General features: G+C 51.3%; 8 protein-coding genes across 8 annotated transcripts; 4 read left to right on the forward strand and 4 right to left on the reverse strand.

Moving 5' to 3' along the window:
- Nucleotides 1-828: 828 nt before the first annotated feature.
- BP01DRAFT_82011 (putative ubiquitin conjugating enzyme E2) lies at nucleotides 829-3,068 on the reverse strand. Its single transcript, XM_025580140.1, has 3 exons — nucleotides 2,828-3,068; nucleotides 2,423-2,752; nucleotides 829-2,354 (listed from the first exon to the last, which is right to left on the reverse strand). The coding sequence occupies exons 1-3, from the start codon at nucleotides 2,828-2,830 to the stop codon at nucleotides 1,002-1,004; spliced, it is 1,686 nt and encodes a 561-aa protein (XP_025430370.1). The 5' UTR covers nucleotides 2,831-3,068; the 3' UTR covers nucleotides 829-1,001.
- A 431-nt stretch (nucleotides 3,069-3,499) lies between these two features.
- On the forward strand, nucleotides 3,500-4,330 carry BP01DRAFT_82023 (uncharacterized protein). The gene has a single exon (XM_025580141.1). It carries the CDS (start codon nucleotides 3,615-3,617, stop codon nucleotides 4,242-4,244), a length of 630 nt encoding a protein of 209 aa, XP_025430371.1. The 5' UTR covers nucleotides 3,500-3,614; the 3' UTR covers nucleotides 4,245-4,330.
- Nucleotides 4,331-7,898: 3,568 nt separating this feature from the next.
- BP01DRAFT_321263 (membrane magnesium transporter family protein) lies at nucleotides 7,899-8,943 on the reverse strand. Its single transcript, XM_025572723.1, has 3 exons — nucleotides 8,807-8,943; nucleotides 8,353-8,629; nucleotides 7,899-8,194 (listed from the first exon to the last, which is right to left on the reverse strand). The coding sequence occupies exons 1-3, from the start codon at nucleotides 8,860-8,862 to the stop codon at nucleotides 8,123-8,125; spliced, it is 405 nt and encodes a 134-aa protein (XP_025430372.1). The 5' UTR covers nucleotides 8,863-8,943; the 3' UTR covers nucleotides 7,899-8,122.
- Nucleotides 8,944-9,248: 305 nt separating this feature from the next.
- Nucleotides 9,249-10,541, reverse strand: BP01DRAFT_342683 (translation elongation factor 1 subunit beta). Its single transcript, XM_025573490.1, has 5 exons — nucleotides 10,484-10,541; nucleotides 10,368-10,407; nucleotides 9,733-10,109; nucleotides 9,468-9,676; nucleotides 9,249-9,409 (listed from the first exon to the last, which is right to left on the reverse strand). Exons 1-5 carry the CDS (start codon nucleotides 10,521-10,523, stop codon nucleotides 9,389-9,391), a joined length of 687 nt encoding a protein of 228 aa, XP_025430373.1. The 5' UTR covers nucleotides 10,524-10,541; the 3' UTR covers nucleotides 9,249-9,388.
- Nucleotides 10,542-10,783: 242 nt separating this feature from the next.
- hsp78 (chaperone ATPase HSP78) lies at nucleotides 10,784-13,523 on the forward strand. The gene has a single exon (XM_025575257.1). The coding sequence runs from the start codon at nucleotides 10,966-10,968 to the stop codon at nucleotides 13,372-13,374; it is 2,409 nt and encodes an 802-aa protein (XP_025430374.1). The 5' UTR covers nucleotides 10,784-10,965; the 3' UTR covers nucleotides 13,375-13,523.
- Nucleotides 13,524-13,731: 208 nt separating this feature from the next.
- Nucleotides 13,732-17,372, forward strand: BP01DRAFT_374693 (MutS family protein MSH5; the record flags this gene model as incomplete). The annotated part of the gene is made up of 18 exons (XM_025576849.1): nucleotides 13,732-13,768; nucleotides 13,855-14,040; nucleotides 14,088-14,180; nucleotides 14,234-14,609; nucleotides 14,662-15,055; nucleotides 15,109-15,186; nucleotides 15,236-15,271; nucleotides 15,345-15,699; nucleotides 15,764-15,860; nucleotides 15,908-15,997; nucleotides 16,050-16,251; nucleotides 16,301-16,335; nucleotides 16,383-16,464; nucleotides 16,528-16,639; nucleotides 16,707-16,911; nucleotides 16,983-17,021; nucleotides 17,084-17,222; nucleotides 17,274-17,372. 18 exons carry the CDS (start codon nucleotides 13,732-13,734, stop codon nucleotides 17,370-17,372), a joined length of 2,655 nt encoding a protein of 884 aa, XP_025430375.1.
- A 136-nt stretch (nucleotides 17,373-17,508) lies between these two features.
- On the reverse strand, nucleotides 17,509-19,626 carry BP01DRAFT_392636 (something about silencing 10 family protein). The gene is made up of 2 exons (XM_025578164.1): nucleotides 19,407-19,626; nucleotides 17,509-19,340 (listed from the first exon to the last, which is right to left on the reverse strand). Exons 1-2 carry the CDS (start codon nucleotides 19,588-19,590, stop codon nucleotides 17,590-17,592), a joined length of 1,935 nt encoding a protein of 644 aa, XP_025430376.1. The 5' UTR covers nucleotides 19,591-19,626; the 3' UTR covers nucleotides 17,509-17,589.
- Nucleotides 19,627-19,842: 216 nt separating this feature from the next.
- ksrA (3-dehydrosphinganine reductase) lies at nucleotides 19,843-21,370 on the forward strand. Its single transcript, XM_025579671.1, has 3 exons — nucleotides 19,843-20,127; nucleotides 20,197-20,328; nucleotides 20,389-21,370. Exons 1-3 carry the CDS (start codon nucleotides 19,984-19,986, stop codon nucleotides 21,220-21,222), a joined length of 1,110 nt encoding a protein of 369 aa, XP_025430377.1. The 5' UTR covers nucleotides 19,843-19,983; the 3' UTR covers nucleotides 21,223-21,370.
- Nucleotides 21,371-21,837: the final 467 nt, after the last annotated feature.

Raw genomic sequence — 21,837 nt, forward strand, 5'->3', positions numbered from 1 at the left:
GTGGTGGTATAAGTTTTTTAATCAGGCGAGCGTGTTCCGGTTATCTCTATAATATTTGAAGCTCTTCCAGAGGAAGGGACGAGCCTGACTTGAGTCTCACCGCAGCAGGACCTCTTATGGACCTGACTGAAGGAGATTGAAAAGCGGGACCCCATTGCAATGGAGAAGTATCTCTACGGGTTGTCGATCATGAAGCTCTGCAGGCTAGATGCCTGATTTGATGTGACGTGACGAGAGAGGGGGGTTGGTTATTTTTGGCCAGATCGAAAGCCAGTCAAGCGAAAGTGTCTCGGCAGATTTTGTGACTTCATTATTAGATATTGCATTGGTTTCAATTAGCACATGTTTCGGATTACTGCTTGAAGCTCAGGGCTCACTTGTGCTCGGTAAGGTGCCTTAAAAACGTAGTATTACTGGGCACTTAAAGGTCACATGTGCCGGTTATATCACGACTCATGATTGGCACTTGGTTGAAAAGCTTCATATCTCGTCCTTATGGGAAACGATAGAAATGACTAAGGGCGGTCACGAACAGTTGCCACTGGCTTACATGCATGGTCCGAAGGTACCCCAGGCATAGTACACTCGAAGCCGTGATATTAGGTTTAACATCATTTCCGATGATACATGTGCAGCCATGGGCGGAAAGGCTATGAACAGGAACCCCTGAGTATGCATACACATTACAAGCCAAGTAACCGACTAACTTTTCGAGGGCACCGTCAAATCGCAATGCAGTGCAGAGTGTACACAATGACTACTTGTACAAAACAGAACGCCAGGCTAAGATACCCAAACAAACTAACTAGACTCCATCCACGTATCCTAAAAAAGCAAGCAAGGCCGAATCCCATTCATTCCAGCATGAAAAACAATCTTACTTCCCTTCGATATCGGACTCCCCCCAGGCTTCGCAATGCACATAATGCTGACACCCCTAAGTCCGTGGAGGACAGGGAGGAGGAAAGAGGGGTTTTGGAGAAGAAGGCGAAGTCGATATTTTACAACCTCCGAATACCAATCCTCGGCTTCACCTTCTTGCCCGAGCCAGCCGCCGAGGCCGATACCTTTCTCGCGCCTGTTGTTGCGGAGCGGAGCGGTTTCGACCCCGATGGGATGGAGGCGGAGACGGCTCGTCGAGAGGTACTACTAGTACTAGTACTCGTAGTTTTCGGGATTGTGGTTGTCGTGGAAGGTCCTAGGATGGAGAGCGGAGGGTATTGCTTGGATGATGTGCCATGAGGTGGATTCGCGCAAGAAGGGAGCCGGTCCTTGGACAGGGGATTCTCCTTGCCGTCACCGCTGCGACGCCGGCGGTCCTCTTCGTCCCCGGACGAGGATGACGAGGAAGGGTCCTCGAAGATCTGGAGGTCAACTGTTGACGTTGGGGCGAGGTCGTCGTCGCGGATGCGGCCAGAGGCGTTGACGCCCGTTAAGGGTGAGGCGCCGTGCTTGGGGATAGAGAGTTTGGGGGATTTGTTGCGGGGTTGATGGTGGAAGGGAGCTTGGTCTTTGTCCTTGGGTTCGTTGTCATTTTCTGTGTGGTAGCAGGATGATGAGGTCGGGGAGGAGGTCGGAGAGGATGATGTTTGGTTGGCGGCAATATTCCTGTCCGACGCGGATGGCTTGGAGGGCGTGGAGGCATTGCCTTCGAGGTCGGCGGATGAGGTCGGGGATGCGTCGTCCATGTCCAGTGGTAGGGTTAGGACGGAGAGGGGGCGTTTCCCGTGGATGTTCTTGCGGAGGGCGGGAGGTGGGAACGTGCGAACGGGCGAGGGGGATAGAGAAGGGTTGTTCTCTTTGCTAGCGTTGGTGGAGGTTTCGGAGTCAGAGGTGGATTCATCATTGTCATTATTTTCATTATTCTGCTCCTGTTCGTTGTTGGTGGTTGAATGCAACTGGAGGTTTAGGGGGTGTTCTTTTTCACGGTGGGCAATAGGGTCGGTTGTGAGAGAGATCGAGGATTTGCGTATGCTGCTAAAATCGTTTGGGGGGGATGGCACGGCTGCTGAGGTTGTCTGAGGGGTTGTGGTAGATTCGGATTCTGGTGTAGTTCTCGAGCTGATCTTCCGGGTTGTCCGTTTCTTCATCGTCACAGATGTGACTCTGGTCCCCTTGCGTGGCCTGAGAGTACGGGGTTCATCCTGCTCGATTGGAATCGTGGTGCCGGCGTCTTCGCCCCGCATCTTCGCTTCGGAGACTGCGCTCCTGAGCTCATCAGGGACAGAAGCATGGACGGATGTCATCAGCTTGGCCTGACGGGCAAAGTCATCGTAGTCGCCTTGCAGGAGGGAGCCCGCGGCGTAGTTCAGTGCGGAGTCTGGGTTAGGGTAGATGAGAAGGCAAGAAATCGTCTGTTCGTATCGAGCACTATGTCAGACAGGGATCACTAATCGTTGTCTAATCGGAGCAAACAACTTACAATCAGCACATCCTTCAATGTCAACGTCGACTTCCAGTCCCGCTTCAGAGTATCCACGCAGACAGCCCCCGTCAACTCCTCCACATTGGGATGCCAGATGCGAGTCTTGAATGTCGCCTTGGGGGGACTTTTGGGGTAGTCATCTGGCATCTTGAGGTGTAGCCGCCATAGTCCTTGCGAGTAAGGGGTGCCCTGTGGCCCAGCCAGAAGAACCGTAAGCTGTGTCAAATCGTCGGCGGTGGCATCGTCCGGAGGGAAGAGGTAGTTGGGCGGTAGCTCCTCATGCAATGCAGCGTGGTCTGCTGCGAGACGGCGGAAGCTCGCTGCCCCCTTTACGGATCATTAGCATCATGTGTGTTTCTGGGATAAGATATGCTTTTGAATAGAGAAAAGGGAGAGTTATACCATCCTGTCGGCTCTGTGTTTGACTTGCTAGAAGACGACCTTGATCGCAGTAGTAAGATTGAGATAAAATGATCGCACAAGAGCACAGAAAAAAAAGTAGCGAACAGAAAGTCAGATGACGAATCCGCACCAAACGTCTCTGGTGTTATCTCCAGATCTCAGGGTCAAAGAGTAGTCTGAGATGTTGTAACACCCAGTACTTTTGTATGGAGGCCGCAGTCACTCCAGCGACGTCCCGAACAACTCATTTGTTTTGATGATGTGAAGCTGACGGACGGCAACTAGACCCAACTGGGATCCCAAAACAAACGCGCAGAGCAGCCCAGTCACGTGTGTGTTTCGCGTGCGGTGCGCGTTTTAGGAAGTGTTATTAGCTGAGGTAATCCACCCAAATAGGAATAGTTAGTTGGCTGGTTAAGGGGAAAGGGCGGACCACCTCCCGGGCCTTCTGTAAATCAAAGTGGAGGGTCTCCATAATTATCATCGACTATCGATCGGACTGCCAGACTATTTCAACGACTTCAGATGTCTTGCAGTACGCTCAGGCACTACTTTAAAACAATTCCTCATCCCTCTACTTCACTTCAACCCATACACGAGATAGATACAAGTGCAAGATTGTACAAAGGACTAAATCCTGCTCCGTGAGAAATTGTCTTTGTGTATTTACCATGTCCTCGTTAAGCAATTAAAAATTACTAGAAAAGAATCAAAAGCTCTTATGTACGCCGCAGTCATGCAACTTTGGTGAACAAGGTGCGGCTTTGACAGCAAAACAAAAGGGGGAATGAGAAAGGATCAACAGAGAAAGCAGCTCTCCCATCAATGGTACATGTCCTCCCGACCGAGAAACGTCTTATGTTCAAGGTATCTTTTGACCCGGGTTCGCCCTGACTCGACAGCCGCCTACGGAATCGTAAGGCTCGGCGACTGGGTCCGAAGGATCAAAGCAAGGAGGTCGTCGACCGGTGAGGGTAGGTATTGTCGCCGAAAATGCCCTTTACAGGAGGGCAGCGATAGCAGCACCGGCCACAACACCGAGACCCATGGGGGCCATGGTGGCGAGAGGAACACCAGCACCCTCCGAGCTGCTACTGCTCGTGGAGGAGCCGCTGGTCTCGGAGGAGGAAGAGGAAGTCTTGGTGGAGGTGGTAGACTCAGTCTTCGCGGTGGTGGTCTTGGTCTTTACAGTCGAGAAGGACGAAGCAGGAGCGCTGGAGCCGATGACTGCGCTAGAAGCACCAGCAGGAAGAGAGCCTTGCGAGGTGGGGATAACAGGCTGAGAGGTCACAGCAGCGGAGGGAGCCTAGCACCATGTCAGCAATGGCGTTGGCTTGTTAGAGTGATAGAGGTTTGCTTACCACAACAGCCGAGGACTGCGCAGCGGCGAGAGCGCCGAAAGCAAGCAGGAAGATAGAGGAACGCATTGTGATCGTAGGTGGATTAGATCTGGTGGAGCGATTGTGGAGGCGAGCGCGGAGTATGGAGATGCGGCCGAGAGTCACAAGCGAATGTCTCTTGAAGCAGGCAGCGAGCGAAGCGAATGGATGAGGCCTCGAAAGGAAACGACCGTGGGGGTTACTTTATATCACTTGGGAAAGGAAAAGGGACAGAGAGGATGACAGGCGCAGGGGCATCCCTTTAAATAGACAGGAGGAGGCAGGGGACAGGGCAGGCAAGCAGGCAGGCCAGACCAGGTACGGGGTACTCTGTAGTGGATGAAAGAATTAAATGATTGATCCATATTTCTTTTTGTTTCTCTGCACAATCAGCCCTGTTCAGCGTCTGCACCGAGGCAAGCAAACTGGAACAGAGTACGTACTACTACTGTCTCGGGCAACCAATGCCAAGAGGTCCAATTGCCCACCATCTTGACTAAAACGCCTAAAGACGGACTAGAGACGGAGACCACACGGTGGATAAAAAAAAAATCATAAATTCATATACGAACCACGGCAGGAAGGAGGTTTGCGTATGCCTTTCTGCTATCTTTGCGATTTTTGCTATTTTTGGGGGTTCACAGCCTGTCGCCCAAGGCTGGCCCCGCCAATCAGAAGGCTTGTGCCGTCGATCTACCCATGGGCGATGGCGAGATGCGACCTTCAAGAATACCTAGTAATTTAGCTAAACTTACTATTTTGTTTATTATCTTTATTATACCTAAGTCATTCATACTGCAGTGCCCCGAGCAATAAGCTTTACTTTTCTTACTTTTCGAACAACAACAACAACAACAGAGCACATGCTGGGGTCCCATCCGAGGACAAGACCACTGCAGATGCTCGGATGGGCCGATAGCAATGGCATTGACACAAGTACGTTCCCAGCCATCTATCACCCATTCTTCTCTGGACATCCAATCTGCATGCACTCCGAACCATTGTTATCCGAAGCGCAGTGTTAGTGTTCGGTCAAGTTATCTCTTTGTAGGTTACAGATTCACTTCAACCAGCCTCTTGTTTAACCACCCACCAACGGGCACAACACCCGTGGACCACAGCGCGGGTCTAGCCGATGATGGATTCTCGCCCCTCTTCAGTCGTGAACTAGTCAGTGAGTGAGTGGTAAAACCGCAACTGCAGGAAATAATTTCCCCCTCCCCATCCATACCTGGTGATTCACTCGCGTCTGGTGACTGGGCCGGATTCTTTGCCGCATCATCAACCGCGGAGCCTCCCTTCAAGTGTGACCAAAGCCATCCTCATCCCACCCGCTGGTATCGCTGTCACTGACGCGGTCCACGTAACGACCACCGGAAAGACGCATCATCCAACACTGCTCACACATTCACCCTGACGTAAGATCATTACGATCCCTTGAGAAGGGCTTGCCACGAATGAAGGTCTACTGGTTGTCTCATCCTTTCAGCCAGAATATGGATTATGGAGCAGGTCAAGGGACATAAGGGAAGTGACTTTGATACCAAAACCGGGGTGCCAAGAGCATAAGACAAGAAAAAGCACCCTCTTTGCCTGGGCTCTCAATTACACACACTTACTTTACAGAAGCAGTGTGCCCATTGCCCCAAGACTGTGTAACTGGGGGGGGCGCTTTGTCGATCCGCCCATTCGAGACACCAGGGCCAGAACAATCTACCGTAAGGTACGGTCGTATCAGGGGTGACAAAATCTCCGGCAAGGCAAATCACAATTACTGTCCTAGTAAAGCGAGGCAAGGATGCACCTACCAGGAGTGAGCATACTCCCGATCCTTTCTCTCTCTAAATGACATAAATAACGATCCAAGGAAGACCAGAGTGAATGGCAGGATTGTCTTCGTCCTAATTCACACGGAGTACGGAGTAGTATTTTAGTATTGCGATGGCCCCCCCCCCCTTTCGGTTTAGCGGCCCTTTGTCTCCCATCCCGCCCTTGTCTCATCCCGCCAATTTCGGTGGATTCTGTATGACTGTGATACCCCAGGACTTGCGGTGGAGCGCCTTTCCCGCCCGATGTCGCTAAAATTGAACTAATTTGCGCTTGGGCGGACGACAGCCAATCGAGGTTGGGGTTCGAGCTACGATCGAGGAAAGCGACCTGGTCTCCCCTCTAAAAGAGGCGAATTGGGCGGTGGCTGGGACGGAGTACGGAGTACGAAGTACAGTTGCCCTCTCCATCGAATGGAGTATCTCGAACTATTCGAGTGGAACTACGGAGTAGAAGCTGCTTGCTTGCTTGCTTGCTTACTTACTTGTTGGTGTTCTCTACCACCTCTCCGTGTCTCAATCTGCACTCTATACTCCACCCTCTTTCCATACCCGTCGTGATATGTCTCGTAGTAACTTCGCCCGGCAGCGCTCGATTGCTTTTCTTATGCCGCTGCGGCTGGGCCGTCGTCTAAGACGGCCCACCTAGCCAAAATCCAAGGACTTGATCCTGAACTCCATTGGATAAGTTCCTCCTATCCATCTTGGGATACGAGCAAAAAGTGGTTCAGGAGCTCCGTCTTCTGCACCCTGAATAGGCTGCTTACAGAGGCCACATGATACCACGGAGTTCTCTACTCCATGAAGATTGCTTCTTCCATGCCCCGAGGAGCTATGGACAAAACGAGTATACATGTACAGAAGACCGACTGACATGGTTCCAATTAACCTGACAGGTTTATCTTGGTCTTGATGGACTCGGGGTGTCAGCTAAAGAGTTGTCCGAGTCGGGTGTACAGTTTCAATGGGAACGTACTTTTTCTAACGGCACGAAGAATAGAGATATCAATAGGTACTGTACACTGTATGCGATGCGTTGAGTCGGGCTTTTCACACCCATATTCTTACTTCTAACCTACCGCGAGCCATTAAGCATTGAGCATGTCAACTTCGATATATCTTCTGCCAGAGATACAAGGGCTCTTCCACACTCACTTCAGTTGGGGGCATATGCGTTTTGTCTTCATACCTGCCTCCAAACTTGCTCCCTCCTCGCAGAAGCTCCATGCGAAGCTAAACTGTCCCCAGATCACGACTTCCTCATTGACCCATATCCAGAGACAGAAACCCGCCTCCCAGAGGCGATCACGATGATCTGAACAGCACCCAGACGCGAGGTCCCATCGATCACAGAGCCATCTGCACGTCATCGATTGATTGTCGCAAAGAGCCCTGGTTCATATCATGCATATATATACATACACACATAGAGAGAGAAAGGGAGAGAGCGTAGATCACTGCACCAGTTCTCAAGTGATATAGATGCGATCGATCAACGAACACGTTCTTCCGACCCCTCGTTCCTGGCCCGAGAACAAGGCTGAAACATGGATATCGTTCGTACATGATGAAACTGCGGCAGGGGTAAGGGGGTGATGTGCCATGAGCTAGATCTTGATCTGATGAGGGGCTGTCTAGGGCTTATGTGAGAAGAAGAGGTTGAGAGGTGGGATGGACTTAGATGAGGGTTGCCAAGTGGGCATATACAAAGTGGATTGTTGCGAGGAGGCACGCTTCTCTTGCTGAGACAGGGGAAGGTGCCGGCTATTGCCTTCAGCGAGTGACAGAGCATATCTCCATAGCATAGCACCCAGACTCTGCTCACTACTATTTCACCTCAAAGCTACTACTCCAGGAATAGTTATAGCTTCACCAAATCTCAACTTGACAACGACACATATCACCGACCTATCATGAAAACAGAAGAAGCACATAGAAGAGAAATACTTGATACTTGACATGTACCCTGAATCTATCTACCCAGATAACCTCACCCGCCCCAAAAACAGACTGAGATTATTCCGGGCCATCCTCATAACAAACCCACCAGATCCAATCATCATATAGACAGACAATCCCAGAAGATACCGCTATTTTTTCTCCTCAACCATCTCTCCCAAATCCGCCGCCCTGATCCAGTCCGCAAACTCCTTCCTCTTTGCCTATCGTCATGGAAAAAAACCAAGTCAGCATTGTCCACACATAAACCACACTTCCACCAAATCCTCCCTTTTGCTCACACCCCCGGGAGCTCCCCCTTAACACCCCCTCGCCTAGCCTCAACTCCCATGCCTGAACTGAAAGGGAAGAAGAAACCTACCCTCACATCCCAAAACGAATACCGCTCATCCAATCGCCGATACGGATGCCGGGCGTTCCCTTCGCGCTCGATCTCCCCGGCCCAATCCCTCCAGCTAATGGGTTTAAGTTTTTCGGTGCCGAGGACAAGGCCCACGGAGACGATGACGAGAGCCACGAGGGCTTCGATGACGATGTCCGGGGGGAGATGGGGGGTGGTTGTGGTTGCTGTGGTCGTCGAATAGAGGGTGTGGGTGTTGCTGCTGGTTAGGAGGGTGTGTTCGTGGGCGGAGTATCCTCTGTTTGTTTAGTGGTTAGTAGGGGTTACCATTGAGACGGTGGAGGGAGCCGGGTTAGATGGTGTGTGGGTTTGGGTTAGATAGGAGGTGGATGAGGGTTTATGCTGCGCTTTTGCTGCGCTGTGCGGAGGAACGTGGGTTGAGGGTTTGTTTGCGGAGAGAAAAGGAAGTACGCACGCATGGGCGAGCAACACCAGCCCGATGAAGGTGAAGAGGCGGGAGAAGAATCCCATGTTTCCGTATCGCACGACCAAGACTTGTTTTTAGTCTTGAATTGGAATAGTGATGTTTTGCGTGAGTGGAGGTGAGCTTGGTGCCTCTGATAGTAACTTCAACGGAGCTGCATCGATCTGCGGAGGTGGTTTGTACGGGAGACCGGGGAGACATTTGATGCAGTGCACTGTCCGTAAGGTTGGAACGTCAATCCCGTGCTTGCAGATAATCTGGCCCGGTGAATGGCACCCCACTAGATTGGGCAGCATTGACCTCTGGCTTGATTGCTACTGGACGCGCAGCTAGCTTGCAGCTGTCTACCGGACTTCGATGAGGGGTCGAGGATGAGGGGCAGTGACTAGGTACGAATAGCAACTTGGATAGCTACAAAGAATCAGATTGAATTGGGTATAATTTTTCGATTTTTTTATTATTCGTCACGCCGACTAAGCCAGCTTTTATTTATTCAGGGTCATGACAGTAAATTCCCGTGGAATCACATAAATAATCCATCGTCACACCATATGGTTTATCATCAACAATCATTTACAGCTTCTGCATAGCAGCCTGTAGGGACAGAGTTAGTACCAAAGTGGTAAACTTCGATGTGATGGATGCAACTTACAATATCGGTGGACTGGACGTGGTCCTCGTCCTCCTCGATCTCCTGCTGGAGCTCATCCAGGGAGATCTTCTCGTCCTCAACGACAAGGTTGATCTGGAGCTTCTTGATACCGAAACCAACGGTAACGAACTTGGAAGCACCCCAGACGAGACCCTCCTTCTCAATGGCACGGACGTTAGCCTCGAGCTCCTCAAGGTTGGTCTCATCATCTAAAACAAAAGTTAGTAATTGCATCGGTCTATGCTATCGAGCGATATAAACATACCCCAGGGCTTGACCTCAAGGGTCACGATGGACTTGGCAGCGGGCTTGGGGCCCTTGGCCTCCTTCTTCTTCTTGTACTCAGCGAGACGCTCCTCACGCTGACGGACGGCCTCGGGGTCCTCCTCCTCCTCGTCGGAGCCGAAGAGGTCCATGTCGTCGTCCTCAGCGGCGGGCTTGTCCTTAGGGTTGGTGGGGAGCTCGGTGGCCTCAGGGCCGTAGGTGGTGTACTCCTTGGAGGCATCACCGGGGAGGCTGGAGAACTCAGCCTCGTAGGAGGCAATGTTCTTGTACCAGCGAGCGACGTGGGGGTACTTCTCAGCGTCAGGGGCGCTGGAGAAGGCCTTGAAGGTCACGACATCGGCCTGGGAGGGAGCATCGCTTCAGTCAGGTCAGCTAGGGTTCATCCAGGTGATACAACAGCCGGTGACAATCAAATCCAGTCAGGCAGGGAACGCAACAGAAAGAAAGGATTTTCCAAGTGATCAGAAGCGCGATTGCTCGCATTGTTGTGTAATCTTGCAGCGGGGTCTTAAGCCGCCTCATAAACACGGACCAATTTGTTTTCATCATGAAAAACGAGGAAAAAACCTTAAACAAGGAGGGGAAAAGGGGACAAAATCATCAAGTGTGCCTTACCCAACAATGTAGCTCCGGGAAGCCAGGTAGTTGTTGGCGACTGAGGGGCACCATTAGTGACTTCTAGAAACAAAAAGAAACAGAAGGGGAAGAAAGAAGCACAGAGAGAGACATACGGGTGAGGCCGGATTCGGAAACGAAGTCAGTGAAACCCATTGTGAAGGTATGTGTGTATGTGAAGAGTGTGTGTGTGAAAAGAAGAAGAAAAAGGAGGGGGAGGGGAGGAGTAGGGAATAAATAGGAGGAGGGGAGGAGAAAGAGGAGGGGATTTTTTCACCTCGAATTTTTTCGGGCGACGCCCACAGCGCCCCTCCTTTGGGTGCAGCACGTGACTGGAGAGGTGACGGATTCGAGAGCTTGGTTGTGGAAGAACTGACCTTCAATTGGATCGAGCTGGCCCAATTCGGGGAGCTTCCGCCACTCACCGTCCCTCTCTTCTGCACAAGGTGGAGCCTTCGAGAAGCCTCGCGACCTGGGGAGCAACCGGTTATATAGTCACGGCAATGCACCCTCCACCAATGCAACTGTCAACCTAAACAATCCTGTACAGTTAATTGAAGCACAGAATTGAAGCTTGTTTCCAAGCTTAATCCCGACCATGTCGGCAAGACTACAGCTATCCCGGGGCCGGTTGCTCCGACCTTCGATTCTATCGTCATCGACCCGGATCCTTCAACCGTCCCAAGCATTATTACGTCGTACTCGACTATTGCCAACCCTAGCAAGCAACAATCTCTTCAATCCTCGTGCGATCATCCCCTCTCGCAGTTATGCCAATGGCCGTCCCCATCCCCCAGGAGGTACGCATCGTATGAACCTGGGTGGCGAACCCGAAAAGTCAGCATTGGAACAATTTGGTGTCGATCTCACGGCTAAAGCCAAGGCGGGCAAGCTGGACCCGGTCATTGGGCGAGATGCGGAGATTCATCGCACCATCCAGGTCCTATCCAGACGAACAAAGAATAACCCTGTCCTTATCGGAGCTGCAGGCACAGGTAAGACCGCTGTATTGGAGGGATTGGCCCAGCGCATTGTCCAGGGCGATGTCCCCGAAAGTATCAAAGACAAGCGCGTTATCTCTTTGGACCTGGGCTCCCTTATCGCAGGTGCCAAGTTCAGAGGTGACTTTGAGGAGCGTTTGAAGTCTGTTCTCAAGGAGGTCGAGGAGGCGCACGGCGGCGTGATCCTCTTCATAGATGAGTTGCATACGTTGCTGGGGCTCGGTAAGGCTGAAGGCAGTATCGATGCCAGCAACCTTCTGAAGCCAGCGCTATCGAGAGGAGAGCTTCAATGCTGCGGAGCCACCACCCTGAACGAGTACCGCTTGATCGAGAAAGATGTGGCTCTAGCTAGACGTTTCCAGCCGATTCAAGTCGGCGAACCTTCAGTCGCCGCGACAATCTCCATCCTGCGTGGCATCAAGAACAAATACGAAGTCCACCATGGTGTACGAATCACAGACGGCGCACTAGTGGCAGCGGCAACGTACAGCAACCGCTACATTACCGATCGCTTCTTGCCAGACAAGGCCATTGACTTGGTTGACGAAGCAGCTTCGGCCTTGCGACTGCAACAGGAGTCAAAGCCGGATGTGATTAGAGAATTGGATCGCGATATCACGACAATCCAAATCGAGTTGGAATCTCTCCGCAAAGAAACCGACGTCAGCAGCCGCGAAAGACGCGAGAAGCTACAGGAAGACCTGAAAGCCAAGCAAGAGGAGGCCGAACGCCTGACCAAGATCTGGGAGAAGGAGAAGGCTGAGATTGAAGAACTTAAGCGCACCAAGGAGGAGCTAGAGCGAGCACGTTTCGAGTTGGAACAGGCACAGAGAGAAGGGAACTTCGCAAAAGCCGGTGAATTGAGATACGCCACTATCCCCAGTCTCGAAGCCAAGCTACCCAAAGAAGGCGACGAGTCGACTGCCGGCACCTCCTCTAGTCTCATTCATGATTCGGTTACCGCTGACGATATTGGAAATGTTGTCTCGCGGACTACTGGTATCCCCGTGAACAAGCTCATGGCGGGCGAGGTTGAGAAACTCATTCGTATGGAGGACACGCTACGTCAGTCGGTGCGCGGGCAGGACGAGGCGCTTTCTGCAGTCGCTAATGCAGTTCGTATGCAACGAGCCGGCCTTAGCGGGGAGAATCGCCCTCTAGCTTCGTTTATGTTTCTTGGTCCCACCGGTGTTGGAAAGACAGAGCTTTGCAAGAAGATGGCCGAGTTTCTGTTCTCGACCGAGACCGCCGTTGTGCGATTCGATATGAGCGAGTTTCAAGAAAAGCACACTATCAGTCGCTTAATCGGCTCTCCTGCTGGTTATGTGGGTTACGACGATGCTGGTCAGCTGACAGAGGCCGTTCGACGCAAGCCGTACGCAGTTTTACTCTTCGATGAGTTCGAAAAGGCTCACCGTGATATTTCCGCTCTTTTGTTGCAAGTCTTGGATGAAGGCTTCTTGACAGATGCTCAAGGCCACAAGGTTGACTTCAGAAACACCCTTATTGTCCTTACCTCGAACCTTGGTGCCGATATTCTTGTGGGTGCCGATCCGTCATACTCCTCCAAGGATACAGGAAGCTCGGAACTCTCTCCCGAAGTCAAGAAATCAGTTATGGACGTCGTGCAACATGCATATCCGCCCGAGTTCCTCAACCGCATTGACGAGTTCATCATATTCAAGAGGTTGTCACGGGAGGCTTTGAGAGATATCGTCGATATCAGGATTAAGGAGCTTCAGTCGAGGCTTGATGATCGACGAATGGTCCTCAAGGTCGACGATGAGATCAAGGACTGGCTTTGCGAGAAGGGCTATGACCCCAAGTATGGTGCTCGTCCTCTCAATCGCCTCATTGCCAAGCAAATCGGCAATAGGCTGGCCGATAAGATCATTCGTGGCGAGGTCACGGCGGGCCAGACTGCCCGCGTGACTTTCAATGAAGAGAAGGATGGGCTGGCCATCACTGCGGAAGCTACGCCTGAGGCGAATTCTGAAGATGCTTGAGCGTTAATGATATTCTAACTCATGTTGATCATGATATGTTCCTGGCGCAATGTTGGCTGGATATTTGAACATGCTGGTTTATAGTCTTTCATATCTCCCCTTTCATGTATCATAGCATTATTGTACCAATTTACAGAATTTAATGGACATACATTGCAAGTCAAGATAACTTTTTAGTACCAAAGTCGTTGCTTTAGCATAGCTGTGTGTTCTTTAAGCCTCCGCTGTCAATGACTGGGCAGTTGGCTTTACGTTCCTCTTTTAGCCAAGGCTTGCTGCAACATACCAACTCGAAATATTCCACCTTCGGCTTCCGCAACATGATGAGACCTTCTGTCAAACGAAGACGTACTATCTATGAACCTGAATCGTCTCGATGCTCTCCTGATGCCAGGTTTGCTGCTCATGACTCTTTACGGCGCGTGCGCCAGCACAGCAATCAACAACCCCGATCACAATCTACACCACGACCGGTACCAGCTCAGCAGGATGTTTCAGAGAGTGACCTATTCTTGCAGCCGGTCGATGATGAGCTCGATCAAGTCATTGTAGCCATCGATTCCCGAGATTCTGGGACTGTGGGTTGCTCGTACTACTGCGTCCGAGAAGAAAGGCTTTACCTGCTGGGGGACTTGCGATACTCCGACTCTGATATTATCGATACTTGTCGGTCTTCAGGTCTCTGAAGTCGACTCAAGCTGATGGAATAACAGTGATCCTCCAAACAAGCCCGACGTTGCTGTTACTCTCGCCTCGGGTGGACCACAACGCCCTCCAAGATAGACAAATGCTCGATATAGGCAGTGGTATGGAAGAAGCATAATCTTTTTCACAAGACTAACATAGCTTTCTTGTGCAGATACCGGCTCTCTACTCCCATTTCAGCTCGATATTCGTCCATCGCAGGAATTTAGCTTCGAGAACGCGAAGAGTAAGCTATTCGCTTTAGGCATATCCTCGCAACACGAACAACGCATGCGGTTCCTCGTGCCACACAATGGGTTCGCCGACAGTGGACAATTAGACTCTGAGAGTCTGAATTTTACCCTGCAGGAGGGCAAGTTGCTGCATATCTCGAGCTCGATAGAGATGGAGAACACAGTGACGATCAGCTGTGCCGGCGCTCTCCTCATGCATCTCCAGAGACGCAGAGCCTCTGTCTCTGTAGCTACCAGTCAACCCTCAGATAATTATCGGGTGAACTCTGTGGAGATGTTCAGTTTGATGGGGACTATGTGAGAGTATGAACTGACTCAGAGTCTGGGATTGCGAGCTAATGACATGAAGGTTCGTTAATAAGAGAACGCTTTCGTCGCTGCAGATAATGGAGTCGGAATCTCATCCTAGCATTATGAACCAAGGCAAGAAGTCAATTCTCTCAAAAGAAGGTCTCTCAGTCTACGGCCTCTTCCAGCGCTTTGCGCGTACACCCCAGGGCAAGAATCGACTAAAGCAAATATTCCTTCGTCCAAGTGTTGACGTTGATGTCATCCAGCAACGACACGCATTTATCAGCACTTACTTGAGACCCGACAATTTCAATCCGCTGGAGAAGCTGACCAAGAGTCTCAAGCACATAAAGAATTTGCGCTATGTCATGGTGAACTTGCGCAAGGGTATCGAGACAGGAAGTGGAAAGATCACGGGCTTTAGGACCACGGTGTGGGCTACGTTGTTGGCAGTATGTTATCATACCTGGTGCTCATATGTTATCTGTACACTTACTTGGAACAGTTTGCTTTCTATGGCATTGATGTTTATGATGCTCTGAAAGAAAGCGCCGGAGCTGCTGATTTGGCTCTACATAAGAAGGTCGGTGATTGGGTTGAAGCGATCCTGAACCATTGCTAATGAGGTTTAGGCTCTTCGTGTCTTTGAAGCGGCTCAATTATACAGAGTCGGGAAAATGATCCAAGAGCTTGTGAGTACGATACACACCCCCTTGATAAGCATGGCTGATTCTTCTTAAGGTCGACATAGATAGCTCTGAGGAGCAGGGAAGAACCGTCGTGAAACCGGGAATTGATCGGGCACTCGATCGAATGAAGGACACCTACGATGGGCTCAGCAGCCTACTCAAGAACATCGCCATAGAGATTGCAGGAGAGATACCCGAGTTCTATGACATTGATGTCAACGTCATCTATTTCCCCCAGCTCGGCTTCAACATCGCAATACCACTCAATCAGGCAGGCGATGCTGCTTACAGGGGTCCAGAAGAGGAATGGAACCTCATGTTCTTTACAGAAAACAGGGCTTACTTCAAAGACTTCAGAATGAGAGAGCTTGATGAACGACTCGGAGATATCTATGGTCTCATATGCGGTATGCATGCTTCCTCTCTGCCGTGTTCTCAACAGGATCTACTGACGCTTCCCAACTCTTCTAGAAAAGGAGATTGAACTAGTGTATGGCCTTGCGCAGAGATTGCTCAGGTATGAGAAGAACCTTCTCGAGGCATCGGACATATGTGGGCAGCTCGACAGGTATTTCTTCCCGGGTTCACCGACTTGACGTTCCACTGAGATTATAGTCTTCTTGCAATGGCTCAGACGGCGAGCTTTTATAAGCTTGTCTGCCCGAAGATGGTGCCGGAAAATATCATAAGGATTAGAGGCGGCCGGTGAGGCAATCACTGAATATCCAAATCGCTATCGCGTCTAAAGTCAAGACAGGCATATCTTGCAAGAACTGACTGTGGCCTCTTACGTGCCGAACGATACCTTCTTAGTAGGTGGAAGTTCATCAGACTGCCTTGCACTTTCATCGAGTCAGACATGCCACGAAAACCCCGAACCCATTGATGAAGATCATGGCCCCAGCATGCTTCTTCTTACAGGCCCGAACTATTCAGGAAAGAGTGTGTACATGAAGCAAGTATGTTCATTGCCCCTTGGCAAACGAATATCTCACAAGAAGCATCTAGGTTGCTCTAGTTGCGTACCTCGCGCAGATCGGAAGGTAAATATAGATTCATCTTCCAGAGACAACGATGCTAAGGGTATTAGCTTTGTGCCAGCAGCCAGCGCAGAGCTTGGGGTAACCGACAAGATTATAGTCAAGTCGAGCACCCAAGATAGCGTCTCCCAGGTTCAGAAACCAAGCCAATGCACAGCAATCGACAAGTCCAACTGACTCCCTGTGCGATGACAGATCCAAAGTACTTTCATGCGTGACCTACAACAGATCTCTTTCGACCTGAAGCAAATTACCGAGCGCAGCTTATTGGTCATCGACGAGTTCGGCAAAGGCACCAACGAGAATGGTCAATCTTTCCGTTGTAGACCCTGCTTCGCCTCGCAACAGACACTGACCTTCAGAGAACATCATAGATGGCATCGGCCTTGCCTGTGGTATCCTCAGTCACCTGCTTGATATCGACAACCCACCGAAGGTCATTGCTGCAACGCACTTCCACGAGATCCTCGCAAATGGTTTCCTGAAGCCCCGGCCACAATTACAGCTGGGTCACATGGAAGTTCGCGTATCCGACGAGGACTCCGGCGATACTGAAGACCAGATCACCTACCTTTATAAGTGAGACTCTTCGGTTACAGTGGTGAACAGCTGTGAATCTCCATGCTGATATCTGACTTGTAAACCAACAGCTTCCGACCGGGTCGAAGCGATAAGAGCTTCGGAACAGTGTATGTTTATGCCCATATGGTCCCCGCTCTCACCTGGATCACTTTGCTTATACGTGCCAAAGTTGTGCCGCGATGAATGGGATCAGTCAGGCGGTAGTTGCTCGGGCGAGCGAGATCGCGGCTCTCGCAGCGCGTGGTGAAAACTTGATCGCTGCGTGCGCCACGCTCTCGGCTGAGGAGATGCGGATCCTTGAACAGGCGGTATGTTTATTTGATATTGCTGCTTGATATGACGGACTCATGGAACTTTAGGATACCTTAGCGAGGAAGTTTCTCCGTTTGGATCTTTCGAATTATGATGAGGCGCTTGATGTCCAGGACATGCTTGACAAGCTGTTTGAGGAATCGTAAGTGAAAGGCAAGCCTTTTACTCAGTCAATATAATATCCTTAGGTCAACTTTATACTACCAATACGACAGCCAAGGCAGGAGATGAAGATTTGTAACCTGAACAATGTTTGTATCATCAAATGAATTATATATGTACAAGCAAACAAAACCCCCCTTTTTAACACACGCAAAACGCCGGCGAGAAGGAATGGTATATCGGTGGAATGGAGAAACGAGGCTAGAGCTTGACACTCTTGACCAAGTTCTTCTTGATACCAGTAAGTTCACCACCATAGCCACCACGGCCTTCACCGCCCTTGTACACCTGGCGTATGCTACCCAGCTTCTTCTTCTTCTCTTCGAACTTCTTCCTCTTCTTGACACGGGGGTTGCGAGAGTCCTTGCTGCGCTTGGGAGCAAGACCCTTGTTCTTCTCGATCTGGTACGTGATGGCTCGCTTGCCGTCGGGCCCAACCTCCTCCTGGACCTCGACATAACCGCCTGCGCGGGCGGCCTCCTTCTCGGCCTCTGCGCGCGCCTTCTTGTCGTCCTTCCGCTGTTTGGAGCGGGCTGCGACCATGTCATAGTAGTCGTCGCTATCGGACTCCTCTCCGCGGAGTTGCTTGGCCACCCGGTTATCCTCTTCGTCACTGTCGCCACCCAGCTGCTCCGACTCCTTAAGCTTCTGCTTACCACGCTTCTCAGCTTCAGCGTTCAGGCGAGCCTGGCGATCCCTCAAGCGCTCGCGGTAAGGCAGATCAGCGTCACCACCTGCATCACGGCCGGCTGCAGTGCGCTTGTTCGCCTTCTGCGCAAGCTGGGAGGTGTAGAAGCGGAGAGAGCGCTTCTGCTTAGCCTTCTCCTCGGCTTCCTTGGCGGTGAGGGCATCTTCATCGCCAAAGTCGGAGTCATCTGCATCCTTGGATACATTCTTGACCTTTTGTGCTGCGCGTTTCTTACCGGGTGCGGTGACCAGCTTGGAGAGATCGGCCAGGTTGGCCTCGGTCTCCTGCAGTCTCTTCGCTCTCCGGGCCTCCGCTTCCGCCTGGCGGGCTTCGGCTGCCAGCTGTGCCTTGGTCTTCTTCTTCTGCTTCTTGTCCTTCTTCGTCTCGGTTTCGATCTCGGAGGCATCGGAGATTTCATCTTCCTCGAGCTCGGATTCGGAAATGTCGGAGGGTTCGGATTCAGACTCAGGCTCGGTGAGGTCCTTGACAGACTCCCAGAGTTTTCTGAACTTAACGAGAGTGGCCATCACGGGGTGTGCTCGGAGCTCGGCGGGGGATAGGGCAATGGGCTTGCCGGCTGCGTCCTTGCCGGAGGTCAGGAGCATAAAGTAGAGGCTGATAGTACCAAGGTAGGCAGAGAGGGCGCGGAACTTGACAACGGAGGCCGGCGCATATTCCGGGGCATTCTCAGAATCGTCGTTAGCATTAAAGGTTTCGGCGGCCTTCTTGAGCTCCAGGTGAGTGGGTTGGAGATCAAGGAAGTCTTTCGAAAGCGGTTCGAACTCGGGGTATCTCGACTTCAAGATTTTCATCTTCTCCTCCGCACTCATATCCTCTGTGATTTCCAGTTGTGGGAGGACTTCCGTCACCTCACCACCGGCTTGCTCCGCTTCATCCGCCTTGCCAGAGTCGGCCCATTCCGTCTCGTCGAAACCGAAATCCTCCTCATTCATGCTCTGCAAGTGCTTCTGTTGGAGTCTCTTGGCTTCTTCTTCTTCTTCGAGCGCATCGGCTTCCGTTTCGATCTGGTCCGCATTGTAGAAGTCTTTCTTCGAGGAGCCCCATGCGGCAATGCCTTCTTCCTCGTCTTCGGAGCCCGATCCCTGGCTGCCCGCGCGCTTCTTGGATTTCGATGGCATATCATCCATATCATCGTCATCGTATCCATCCTCCTGATAGTCATCCTCGTCGTCCAAGTCATCGTCGTCATCGTCCGCCGAGTCGTAGCCCATTATTTCCTCGTCCGATGGCTGCAGCATTGCCTCTGTTGTCACGATCGGTCAACAAAAGTGCTTAAGATAATCACAGGGCAAATCTGAGGTCGACCTACCATCTTCGACCAGCTTGCGACGACGCTTTGCCTCTGGTGCTTCCTCTAGAAGAATCTGATCGCGACCGGCTTGGAACTCATCCTCGGAATCATCGAATCTCTCCTCGATATCGAATTTGGTGGGTCCGAAATCTTCCTTTTTGGCGCCTGCAGGACGACCGCCAGCCTTTCTTTTCTTACCCATTGTATATTTCAACCAAGTGTAAACTGGGGCTATGAGGATGAATCTATACCTTCCGCTCCGGTCTCGATAAACTTTTGCGATAAAATTTTGGGAGGGATCCTCACCGCCCGGGTGACGCTAACCCCGAATGACAAGGGTGGAGGGAGGTTTGCATCGTTTGATTTCCGGCGGGACAGGCAGGTGTACCGAGGCGCATTTGTTCCTTCCTTTAGATCTTCTGGAGCATCAACTTCTCCACTCGCAGTCAACAATTGACAGTTGGGAGCGAAGAAAAAAAAAAAAAGAGAAAAGGCAGGTACACGTTTCTATTGACAAGCACAGCAAGAACCCCATTTCTCGACTTCTATCTCTCCCGGTCTTTCTGTTCTGGCTTTCTTCCTTTCTTCTCCCCCCATGCATCCACTTCTATCCTTCATTTCTTACGATTCTTCCCCAACTGTATTGGGAGTCTCGACCATCCTTTGCGGAGTACTTCTCTATATCGTCAGCAAGATGCTCGGCTTTGGATCTCGTAACCAGTTCGTTGTCGAGGGCAGGGTATGTTCCATTCTATGCTCTGTTCTTCCAAATAGTGCACTGATTTCGTTGGCGTTCTTCCCTTTGTAGACCGCAGTGATCACTGGCGGCTCCGAGGGCATGGGCAAGGCAGTTGCTTGTCAGCTTGCTGAAATGGGAGCCAACGTTGTGATTGTGGCACGAACTACATCCAAGCTTCTGGCTGCCATCGAGACCATGAAGGTAAATCAATCTTCTCTTCTTGTGGCATTCACCAAGGTACAACGCTCATGTTTACTCCAGCGAGTCGCGGACAATGTTGAGCGGCAGAAATTCCACTACATCAGTGCGGACTTGACCGATCCTGCAGAATGCCAGCGAATCATGTCCGAGGTGACCGAATGGAACGATGGACAAGAGCCTGACATCGTCTGGTGCTGCGCAGGATACTGTCACCCTGGGTTTTTCACCGAAACATCCATCCAGGCGCTGCGGAATCAGATGGATACCGTTTACTGGACTGCTGCCAACACGGCCCACGCCATTCTGCAGCGGTGGCTCACTCCGATCAGCCCGAGTAAGCAGGCACCAATTCCTACCAGACACCTCATCTTCACCTGCTCCACGCTCGCCTTCGTGCCTATTGCGGGTTATGCTCCTTATTCCCCAGCCAAGGCTGCTATCCGCTCTTTGTCCGATACCCTCAGCCAGGAGATTGAGATCTACAATGGCTCTCGTACCTCCAAAGCACGCTGCGAGGCTCCGGCTGCCGATGTCAAGATCCACACGGTCTTCCCAATGGGAATTTTGAGCCCCGGCTTCGACAATGAGCAGAAGCTCAAGCCGGCGTTGACGAAGCAGTTGGAGGAGGCCGACAAGCCGCAGTCCCCGCAGGAGGTTGCCAGCATTGCTATCAGTGCCCTCGAGCGAGGGGAGTACCTGATTACAACAATGTTCATTGGCGACATCATGAAAGGGTCTGCTCTCGGACCCAGCCCACGGAACTCCATTATCAGAGACACCTTGACAAGTTGGCTCAGTAACTTAGTCTTCCCAGGTGTGATCTACGACCTTCGACGGAAGGCGTGGAAGTGGGGCGTGAAGCACGGTCTTCCCACCAACCCAGATGGCAACTGATATGCTGTACTGTCATGACTTGAGTCCTGGTTGTCTGGTCTATGTCCTAGATACCCTGAGCTGCGTTCCTCATTCTTGCAGCCATTATTGTAATCATTCCTAAAGAACATGTACATATAGGCGTAGTCTTAATCCATGCTTCATTGTCCAACACAAGTCTCCGCTATTTACCACACAGAAAACAGCTACAGAGATTTGAGATTGGGAGCTGCTGGCTGCGGCGACACCAAGAATAGTATCCCAATAACCTTTGATGCGCTTGTTTCAGTGCTTTGTGGGAAACAAGGGAATTTGCAGGGTGGCTTGGGGCGAGCAAACAAAGCGCAAACGGGCTGCACCAATTCCTGTCGGGGCCGAGCGGCGGCGGCTTATCGAACAGTGGGGGGAATTTTTGTCGCGTTCACCAACCGCCGCAGGCACAATCAGCTTCTTTCAATTTTCGACTCTAGACAACTGGGGCAACGGACCGAGTATATAGTCCTTGCTAGAGTATCGCCATTCTCGTGGATGCCAATTTACTTAGGCTACAACTGCTGGGTTGCGCGTTACTAGAAACCCCGCAACGCCGTTGCTATACGCAGAAGAAGTTATATATCCACCCCGACTTCTCGCTAG

This window comes from Aspergillus saccharolyticus (genome assembly GCF_003184585.1).
Source record: "Aspergillus saccharolyticus JOP 1030-1 unplaced genomic scaffold BP01scaffold_20, whole genome shotgun sequence".
In the NCBI taxonomy this organism is placed as follows: Eukaryota; Fungi; Ascomycota; class Eurotiomycetes; order Eurotiales; family Aspergillaceae; genus Aspergillus; species Aspergillus saccharolyticus.